Below are 11167 nucleotides of genomic sequence, written 5' to 3'. Positions count from 1 at the left end.
TGTAGTTCCTGAGTGTCTTGTGCCTAGGGCTAGTGCCTCAGGGAGGTGGTCCTCTGTAGAGATGCAGAAGTGCACGCAGGAAGTCCGACTGGTCCCCTTCCACGAGGCACTGGGCTATGAGAAGCCACCGGGGCGCCTCTGGGTGGGGAGTGAACTCAGTCTAAAGTTTTGTGAGTGGACAGGGCTCTCGAGTGGACCCGGAGATCAGTGTCTCCATTTGGGGATCCCAGATGCCTCTGGAGGGGGGGGGGGCTTGGATGAACAGAGACTGTGGGCCCGGGAGCTGCACTGTGAGAAGCAACCGGCCAGTGCACAGAGAGAAACGGGGTAGAGAGAGGCCCTGACTGTGCCCTGCGGGAAGTGCTCGATTGTTATACTTGGCTGAAAGGCAGCTTGTTTGGAGATGTGGGCCCCCACGGCAGAAAAGGCAGAGAAGCTTTCCAAAATGACAGGTCCCAGTGACACGAGGAAGTCCAGGGTTCCAAGAGCTTTATTGACATGGCGGATGATAGATGGTCTGGATGCACCCCCCTTTTAAGTCAGGGCGGGCTTGACTTAAATAGGGAGGGAGAGGGGGAGGAGGGTCACTTAATTAGCTATGCCCTCTGGCCTTTAGGTATCTCACTAATATGGAAATCTCGAGGCTGAGGCCTGTAGTCACGCCCTCTACCTGTGTAGGGGTTGGTAGGAGCCTTGCCCTACGTGACTGAACAGTGTAGACCAAATGGAGGTCTTGGTCACGTCAGGAGCCTGGGTTCTGGGGGCGTGGCCAATCACTTGCCATTGTCCCATCAAGGTCAGGCTTCGAGGCCTGTGCCCATCGAAGAACCAAGCTATCCTTTCATGGTCCCACAGTGAAGTAGTTTATACACTTTGATGTATACCTGAATAACATATAGTGGCTAGTAACCATTATAGTGACCCTTAGTATCTGTGTAGCAATTTGTTGATTGAAGAGCTAGCTGCAAAATCTGTATTTCACATGGTTACTCATGATTAAGATACGGCGGTGACTAATAACACTAGCCAGAAAACTAGTGTCATTTAACTAAAGCATCCATGCATGCTGATACCAGTGCACAACATCAAATATTGTGAACTGTTTCCCTGTAATTATAAAAAGTATAACGTTTTGAAAAAAATATTGGAAACTAAATGCTTACAGAAAAAGACAAAACCACAACAAAAGAATCATACATAGCAAGCAGAATACTACAAAGTAAGAGTCCTAGTGGTGGGGAGAAGTATGCAGATTCTTTACCCAGTGGAGCTCTCGTCTGATGATGGGTCCTGAATCATCTAGAGTTTTGTCTGTGGCCTCTTCAGTATCCAGGCAGAAATGGCAGGAATATCTTGGACTTTGTTCCGTAATGAAGCCAGCCTGGGGTAGATATCCAGCAAATCAGGCTTTAAGACCAAAAGTGTGGTGCTGCAGACATCCCAGTAGAAGTCTGCCCAGGTTACCTGTTTAAAGGAAAGCAAAGACTTGGCCTTTGAATATATTAAAAAGAAAAACATTTTAAAAGTGAACCTAATAACTCTCAAGGAACATTTCCTTTCCATTTGAAAACAATTCTTTGTTGGTACAAAAGCTGAACATGTGTATGATACGTTGGAAGCTGCTGAGCATCACAATGTCCAAGTCATTTAAATGACCACTGTCTGTGACTTAGTGTGCATGCCTGAGACAGAGGTGGATCGCAGCACATGGTCCAGTGCTGCACTACTTTGAAGCCCTGTCCAATCTCCACCAGTCTGACCTAACTCAGAGATTTCCATCTGTTCCAAAAGCCCTCTGTAGAAAAAGATAGGGTCATCCCAGGTGTGTACATGTTCACTGTACACAGTTTAAGTCTTGTGATTGAGAACAGCATGCTCCTTTTTCTATGTCGTCAGTGATGATTCCACACTAGTCCTGCCAATATCCTATGTGGGAGGGGATCTGTGATTATTTCATTATGTTGTATACCTTGTACCTTTGCATTTTAAGGTATAAAAGGAATAAATAGGGTGTAGGTTATCCTTCAGGGTCTATAGTTCCAAATAAAAGAATCTGTGTAAAATACATTATCTTTGAATCATATCAAGATAAATAACTATATGGGTATCTGGTCCTTAATAGAATGCTAACCTTGGTCAAGGTGACAGGTATAACCTATCCTAAGCCTGGGCCAGCTGAGTGTTCATCGATACTTGAGCTTCATCAGTGGGGTCTGACATTGGTCCCCTAATCACATCAGCAGAGTTAAATTTGTTTTTGTCATTTGTTCACTTTTTAAATTTTTATTGTTGGGAGACAGGCTAACACTGTAACGTGTTTTACTGGAGCTCCCTCTGCAAACCAGGCTTTCTGAGAGTACAGTGTGTTTTCCTAAGCTCAGCAATAGAGTAGAATTTAAATGTGGACTAAAGCTTGCTGTGTGTGCATAGTTCACTAGAGCTGGTTGTTGGTGTTTCACACTTTTGCTGTTCTAAGACAGATTGCTGCATTTACAGTTCAACTAAGAAATATTTATCGAGTACCTACTGTGTGTCATACCCACATCTAGGTGTTGGGGATGGCAGAGAGCAATCTGGGATGCAATGCCATCCTCTGATATAGATTTGTTTGTTGTTTATTTGTTTGTTTGTTTTCAGTGCTGTGGACCAAACTCAAAACCTTCAAATAACACTGAATGTCATCCCCAGTCTGGGGTTTTGTTTTAGAAGAGACTTTTCAAATAAATACACAGTGAAATAGCTGAGGAAGGCAAAGTGCAATGGCTTACATGGGCAGAGGGGGCCTCCAAGAGGTGATGTTTGTTTAAGTCAAGAGTTCCCAGAAATACACAGAAAACAGAGACTGAAAAGGAGAGTTTATAAAAAGCAAGTGGGAAAAAGTGAAGGGACTGTGCAGTGCGTTGGAAAGCTGAGGAGGTACAGGGACAAGGTAGAGTGATCAGAGTCACCTAAGCCACAGACAGCACTTTTTCCTATCTTCATACAGCCCTTCCCAAAAGGCTGGGAAACTCCACCCATAACAGCACTGAGATGAGTTAGATTTGTCTTGCGGAGTTATGTTCCTGCTCTGGAAGCCCACCTCTAGCATCTGGCCAGCATCCCTCTGTGACACAGGTGGTTTCTGGTGGCCACTGGCTAGGCTCATTATTTCTTCAGGGTTGGCAAGTGATGATGCTTGTACTCTTATTTATGACTAGAATACTTTTTCCTAAGAGAAACTTGCACTGCTTGCGTAGAAAAGGCGGGACAAGTGCTTCCAACCAAGCATCTCACATTCCACTTCCTTCTTTCAAAATGGGCTCCCCCCTACAGCTTGCCGGGAGCGTGGTTGTGGGTGTTGTATGTTTGGATGTCGTATGCGTTGTCGTAAGTTCCTCTGTTTGTTTTGACTTGTTTCAATTTGCTGCTGTCCACATTCTCACTGAAGTCTAGGTCACTCCATTTCTAGCCAGTCCTGAGATGACTCCAAAAGTCCTTTTGACACTAACTCTGGTTGCTGTGGTAACTCATTATTGGCTCCTAGTATAAAAAGCACTCACTATATTTCTTGTCTCAAATTGAGATTAAGTCATTTGTCTCCAAACCCCCAGTTCCTTTCAGTATTTAAGAGACCAGAGTCTGGGTATAAGGAGATACCTATGATAACCAGATTTATCTTTGTCTCCTTTTCTTCCACACCAAAGATCCTGATTCTTAATAACATCAGTGTAACTTCTGAGTTTTCCACTCACAATGTATAAATCATAAATAATATTGTTAAAACAATACCAATTGTGCCCAGAGCTGCTAATATTTTACTGAAAATGGTGTATGTTTTTTTTTTCTGATATTCCTATAATGAGCTCAGATTACAGTGCTTTGCACTGAATGTAGTTTTTTGTTACTAAGAGTATGGCACAGGGGCTGGGGAGTTAGCTGGGTTGGTAAAGTGCTTTCTGTGCAAACATCATAAGGATCCACGTTTGAGCCCTAGAACTCATGTACAAAAGATGGGTATGGTAGCGCTGGCTTGTGATCCCATCTCTTGGGAGGCAAAGACAGGAGCGACCCTGGAGCTCACTGGTCAGCCAGCCTAGCCTGACTGGTGAGCTGCTGGCCAGTGAGACACTACTATGTCTCAGAAAACAATGTGGACAGTGTCTGATGAACAATAACTGAGGTCAGTCTCTGGCCTCTACATCATACACACACGGATATCCACATACATGTTCACATGTACACACACATGCACAAAATAATGCAATAAGTAGTCTTTATGTACTCTTAAGTATGTGACACAGATTCATTCATTTCCTTTTGATTCTTAGGATAGCTTCTAAAGATTAATGTATGTAATTATATAAATTATGAATTATATATTCATATTCATGACTCCGGATCAGATCCATGTAAAGAGTTAGTTGGAAGATGTTTAGTGTTCTATTTTCTCTACTATATTTTCTGAGTAATTATCCTCCAGCCCTGCCCTGCCTCCATTCATTCTTCTTCCCATTTTGAGACAGGGGCTCATGTAGCCCAGGCTGGCATCAAACTTGCTATGGAGCCTCTCATGTGCTGGGTTGACAGGTGTGTACTGTCACACCTGGCTGGAATACCGTTTTTGCTCAGTAAGCTTTTAGTTCATTGACTTATCTAAATACAATTGCTGGCATTTTTAAAACACAAAACATACTCACATAATTGCCAATAAACCACTCTTTGTCTCCTAAGTATGTATCCAAATCTTTCAGAAGATGAGGTGCTTGACGTGTGAGTAATTCATTGAACATCTGCTTCTAGGAAAGAGCAGACATCCTTGTGAATAGTGAGACACGTAAGAGCGATCTGAAGAGTGAGTTGGAAGGAGTGAAAACGGCTATGCAGTTTTTGGTCATAGTTATGGTCTTATCGAGACGTGACTCAGTCATTGATTACTCAAGTTTTAAAATTACATTTATTTTGTATGTTTGGTGTGTACTCATGTGTACACAATGTGCCACAGAGCCTGGTGGAGACCAGAAGGCAACATTCAGGAGTCAGTTCTCTCCTTGCACCACAGAAGGAATCAAACCCTAGCTACTCAGGTTTAGAAGCAAGCACCTTTTACCAGTTGAACCATCTCACCAACTCGATTACTCATTTTAAAGTATTTTTGCCACCAGTTTCATTATGTATTTTCATGGCAGTATTACCTCACACAGGATATTTTCATACAAATATTTTATATGCGTATGTATTATATGTACATACATCATATTTTCTGCATCCATTTCTACATTTTAGACAGGTAAGTTCTATCACTTGTCTACTGTGGACAGTGCCATCATAAACATCAGTGTGCAAGTGTCTCTGTGGTGTGCTGACGTAAATGCTAGAGAGGCATATAGGCAAGTCATGGTAAATCTGGTTTTAGCTCATGAGAAATGCCTACCATTTTTTTAAACTCTTAGTTTATTGTAATAAAAAATTATTATTATGTAATAAAAAATATTATGTTTTTAGACTTCTGAAATTCCCTTTTAACATAAAGCCCTTATAATTATGTAACTCAACTGAAGGAAATGGATTCAAAGCATTCTCTGAGTCCGGACCCTCCAGTTTGGGTTTCTCCCTCATTACTGCACCTGCTGGGCATAATAGGCGGTAATAAATATGACACCTGTGGTGGTTTGAATAGGTCTGGCCCCATAGACTCATGTGCTTGGATGCTTGGCCCATGGAGAATAGCACTATTAGGAGGTGTGACCTTGTTGCAAGAGGTGTGTCACTGTGGGGGTAGGCTTTGAGGTCTTATATGCTCAAGGTATGTCCAGTGACACCGTCTCCTTCTGCTACCATTGGATCAAGATGGAGAACTCTCAGCTCCTTCTCCAGCACCTTACCTGCCTGCATACTGCCATCTTTTCTACCATGACAATACTGGACTAAACCTCTGAAACTGTAAGCCAGCCCTAATGAAATGTTTCCCTTTATAAGAGTTGCCTTGGTCATGGTGTCTCTACACAGCAATAAAATCTTAACTAAAATAACACCCGTGGGACCTTAGGAATGTCTCCTCCATGACAGCCACTGTGCCTTAGCATGAGCTTTGTCTGCTGTGCATATCATCTACAGGACACACCAACCACTCCCTTCTGATAAGTTATGTAAGATATTATAAATAAACAACATCCTGAAAAAGAAAGATAATGCAAGACATCCATAAAACAGATGGCTGCCTTTATTACATAGTTATGTTTTATTTTGTCTCTGAAGACCAGTCATTTACTCATAACCTCGTTCTTCCTGAGAACTGTGTGCTTGCTGGACATGGTGGTACACCCTGTGATCTCATCTCCCTGGGTTGAGTCAGGTATGAATATTAGTCAAGGCTAGCCCGTATCACCTAGTCAGCTGCACACAGTGGGGTGCAGGACATGGTTGCTTGAAAGCTGTATGAAGGCCATGTGTATTATCAAATGGTCACGCCCTCACTGTCAAGTCCAAATAAAAACTTATAATATCCACATTATTGATTGCTCTTTTAGCTAAAAATTTCTTTATAATTTGTCAAATTTATTTTCAACTAATAAAATTTAAATTACTACATAGAGAATAATCATTTCTTAAGGTTTATTTTAAATAATATGAAGAAATGTAATTGTTATGTCTTTTGTTTTTAGGTGTGTGTGTGTGTGTGTGTGTGAAGTACTAGAGAGGCCTTAGGTATGCCAGAAATACTCTGTCACTGAAAGATATATCTCCAGCCTTATATATGTTTCTTGTTAAATCTTGGTGGCCATTTTTTGACTTGCTGGACTCCGGCATTTCTGGTCTCCTCTTCAGGAACGTTGTTAGCTGGGTTTTGCCCCTGAGAAGGAGATTCTCACTCTTTCCAAATCCTCACTACCACTGTCTTTCATTGTTGAAACTGCAACTTCAGAATTACCACTCTCCTGCTAGTCTCCCACCTGCACGCTGCTCTTCAGATGAGAAAACACACATAGACAGAAACATTGGGTAGCTAAATCATAAGCACTCATGATAAATTCAAAGGCAGCTCTGGTGACCAGAGTTCACAGACGTATTGTTTCATTTAATCCTTTAAAATTGGAAATGGAATGTTAGCAACGACAGAGAAATAACAGCAATGACTAGATCTCCTGCATTTTTTTCGAGCACACATAATGACAACTTTCTATCAGTGAGACTTGCAAGATGGTTCACATTGATATCACATCTCTATATCTCGAGAGGCAGGCTCAGGGGAGCTGCAGGTCTAGCCGGGGCTGAACCCTGTCTCAGTAGAAAGAATAATTTACTGCAATATTTTGATTTTGAAAATGTCGCCTGACCACAAGGTGGCAGCAGTGGACTCTGCTGCCGAGACTGAGCGAAATACTTCATTGATGATGTAGTTGGAGCTATTAGCAATGTCTCTGAAATACGTTCTTTTGTATAATTTGTTCCTGAACGGAAGTTTCTGTCTTCTGAACCAGATTTTAGACATGTAAGAGCACCAACCACCGTGTTATGCACAAAGCTGGAGTATACGTTTTATGAGTAATAGCCAGAGATAGTCTCCTCTGGGATGTGCCCTCCCAGGGGTCCTCAGCCATAGGATAGTCAAAATGAGAGACCAGCCAAGAAGGCGGCAGACTGCACTGCAGTGGGGTCTATGGAACCCTGGACACAAATCTGTATGCACTTTCTTTCTATACCGGGGAGCATGATGTGTTTGTGTGTTTATATTAGTATGTAAAATAGATGTCACACATCACAAATAAAAGGGCAAATTAACACTTAACGCTATAGCATCTAATTGTACTAGCTGAGGTTTAGTGAACTCTTTCCACCTTGTCATGTGTATACATGCTATCACTGGATGCTCCCAACATGCTTCAAAGGAGAGCCGCTTATGTCTGTATGTCACACTCCAAGACGTAAAGGGAATTGTCACTAGTAAGAAGATAATAGGATTCATGCCTGTTATACGACTCCAGAGCCCAAATATATTATGTCAAGAAGTCTTTTTACTCTTCTGTCAAAGACTTTTCAAGACTTTGTCCTGGAGTGCTCTCTCTCTCTCTCTCTCTCTCTCTCTCTCTCTGTCTCTCTCTGTCTCTGTCTCTCTCTGTCTCTGTCTCTCTCTCTGTCTCTGTCTCTCCGTCTCTCTCTCTCCATGCACATATCCCTGACATACCTAATTTATATAAATTATTTGTCCAAATATCTCTAATCAGAAGATCCTAATCATGTAAACAGTATTTAGAATGCAGGTGTTTAAGTAAAATGAAGAGACTCACATTGGTTGCTCTGGGCTGTGGTTTTTGGACCTGGACTGTCTCTTTAAATTTATAATTTTTATTTGGTACTCAGTGTTTAGGGCAGCTTCAGGTGTGATGATATCACACTCTAAGAGTTAAGACCATGCATCTGAGAGTGACCATGGTTTGTATGCCCTTCACAGCACTTCCTGTCTAAACACCTGAAACCAAGGTATTAATCCACTTGAGTCTCCCTGTCCTCATCTGGGAAGCAAGGCCTGTGGCCGCTCCATGATTTACTCCTGCTGGAGCAGTCAAGCTCCGTGTGATCAGGCCATGGGCTCTCGGGTTTTGCCAGGTGGGCTCAGGTCACACTCTTACACTTCTCTGACTCTGAACACCTTCCAAACTACTGTGATTGCTTCTTTGTCTTGAAAGACAGCGGAATGTGACAATGAAATGCCTTTCCACTACAGGTGAAAGGGTGAGAAGACAAGAGTGACACATGGAGGTGGGACCTGATAGTGAAGAGTCCCAGCATTTAATGAGCAGTTAGTTTGTCATTAGAGGGCACTGAGATAGTCAGTTAAGTAATAAAACCTGTCAAGAAATAGTCTATTTAAAAACTTGATAAATTTTAAAAGATAAAAATTTATAACTCAGGCATCCATGATTCAAGTTGAGGGTGTTCCCTGAAAGCACAGTAAAACTAAAACAACAACAAACCAAAACAAAAAAAAAAAAATGGGAGGTAGATAAACACTCAGCCTCTCAGCACCAGGGGTTCCGTGTGACAAAAAGAACAAAGGAGATAGTGAAGCAATTCTAAAAGATTCATGGATATTTGAAAATTTCAAGGTGTCAGGCTGAATGGGCCCAAACAAGATGGTGCCAGGCTGGAAGGATGGCTCAGTTGACAAGATGCTGGTTGTTCAATCTCAGAGAAACCAGGCTCTCTAACACACAGCTTAACCCCAGCACTGAGCAGCAGGAATGGAAGGGTGTGTGGCCTGTGTTGGTCTGTCAGTCTAGCTGAATTCGTGAGCTCCAGGTTCAGTGAGTGACCCTGTCTCAATCAGTGAGCTAGAGAAGGATTGAGGAGCAATTGGGCATCAATCTGTCCTACATGTTTACACATATGTGCACCCAGATACACAGAAGAAAGAAAACAAGATGGTGCCAAAAATTCACCATTTAATACATATGAATATATATATATATATATATATATATATATATATATATATATATATATCTCCAGACACACACACACGCACACACACACCTATAAAATTTTGTTTGCTTGTTTTGTGAGATAGGTTCTCACTATATAGCCTTGGTTGGCTATATAGAGCCAACAAGCTTCCTTTGTAGACCTAGAACTCTACATAGGAATAGATTTACTTTCTTCTGCCTCCAGAGTGCTGGGGTTAAAGGTGTGTGCCTATGTATGCAACAAAACTCACCATTCTAAACATTTAGAACTTTAAGGAAAGCAATTAGATTAGCCAAACTTATCAACAGCTGAGAGACTTCAAATGCTAGTGGAACACTTCATGCAATAAGGAAGTCCTTGCCCAGCAGTCTTAGGGTTTCTAGGGCTGCGATAAACACTATGACTAAAAGAAACTTAGAGAGAGAAAGGTTAATTTCAGTTTACGGCTCTCAGGCTGCACTCTCTCACTGAGGGCATTCAGTGTAGGAGCTCAAGGCAGGAGTCTGATAGCAGGAACTGAAGCAGAAGTCATGGAGGAGAGCTGCTTATTAGGTCCTGTGGTTTTCTAGCCCGCTTTCCTATAGAACTCAGGACCACCTACTCAGGGATAGCCCCACCCACAACATTAATCCATAATTAAGAAAATTCCCAGGAAATTGTGTGGCTAGGGCTCGAAGGACCCAGGAGACCATGGGCATCTCTATGTTGCACAACCTGGTGCTGATGCTGCAGCCTCAGCAAGTTCTCCTGGGCATGAAGAAGAGGGGTTTCAATGCTGACTGCTGGAATGGCTTCCAGGGCAAAGTCCAGGAAGGGAGAGACCACTAAGGATGGGACTAAGGAAAAAAGTGATCTGACCATGGATACACAGCACAAGGTGGACCACATCTCATTTGAGTTTGTCGTTCCCTCAACCTGATGGACATCCATATCTTCTCTACTGAGCACATACACAGGAGGTGCACAGAGAGTAAAGAAATGTGCCCTTAGTGGTTCCCACTTGACCCGATTCCCTTTGCCAACATGTGACCTAATGACAGCTACAGGTTCCTACTCCTGCTTCAGAAGACGTTCCAGAAGTCCTTGTTCCAAGGACACTTCAAGGTCTAGAATCAGGACACCATCCTCAACTACTCGATTCATGAGGTGGATACATTCTAATACAGAGATCTGTCTGGTTGTGGTGACTCAGGTTGTTACACAGTCACAAGCTGTTCAAGGCACCACAAAGAGGGGCTGACATTTTCTGTTTTGCAAAGTGTTGGGGTTGAAATGTGAAATGTCACTGAAACCCTAATATATACTTCATGCCCACCTACTGGTCTTGCTTTAGAAGGATATGGCACCTTTAGGAGGTGGATCACCGACAGGGGAACTGAGTCACTGGGGGTTGGAGAGATGAAGGGTGAGCCTTAAGGTTTTATAGGTGAGCCCCACTTCTGTCTTCTCTGCTTCCTGACCAGCCACCTCACACTCCTGCCACTGTGCCTTATCTGCCATAATGGACGGTATTGCCTCCATCTATGAGTCAAAACAAATACTTGTTCCCTACTCCCAAAAAAAGAAAGAAAGAAGAGAGAAAATGCCCCACAGCATTCCCTAGAAGCCAATCTTATGAAGGCATTGCCTTTCTTTCTTTCTTTCTTTCTTTCTTTCTTTCTTTCTTTCTCTCTCTCTCTCTCTCTCTCTCTCTCTCTCTCCCTCTCTCTCTCCCTCCCTCCCTCCC

At 42.6% G+C, this 11167-nt stretch overlaps 1 protein-coding gene and 1 pseudogene across 2 annotated transcripts in view; one reads left to right on the top strand and one right to left on the bottom strand.

The window, feature by feature from the left end:
• Nucleotides 1–471: 471 nt before the first annotated feature.
• Hpgds (hematopoietic prostaglandin D synthase) overlaps nt 472–11167 on the bottom strand; it is a 31382-nt gene continuing 20686 nt past the window's right edge. Inside the window, exons 5-6 of one of the 2 annotated variants that reach the window (XM_028782471.1) lie at nt 4677–4775; nt 472–1464 (exon numbers count right to left, since the gene is read on the bottom strand). In XM_028782471.1, the coding sequence (XP_028638304.1) occupies nt 1300–1464; nt 4677–4775 (264 nt within the window). In that variant the 3' untranslated portion in view covers nt 472–1299. The remainder of the gene's footprint in view (nt 1465–4676; nt 4776–11167) is intronic. The other variant, XM_028782472.1, reaches the window with a different exon arrangement.
• Nucleotides 10132–10602, top strand: LOC114633842 (annotated as a pseudogene).

The sequence above is a fragment of the Grammomys surdaster genome, unplaced genomic scaffold (genome assembly GCF_004785775.1).
Source record: "Grammomys surdaster isolate TR1022 unplaced genomic scaffold, NIH_TR_1.0 752, whole genome shotgun sequence".
In the NCBI taxonomy this organism is placed as follows: Eukaryota; Metazoa; Chordata; class Mammalia; order Rodentia; family Muridae; genus Grammomys; species Grammomys surdaster.
Note: the sequence above shows the minus strand (reverse complement) of the source record. Positions and strands in the feature narration are given on the sequence as shown.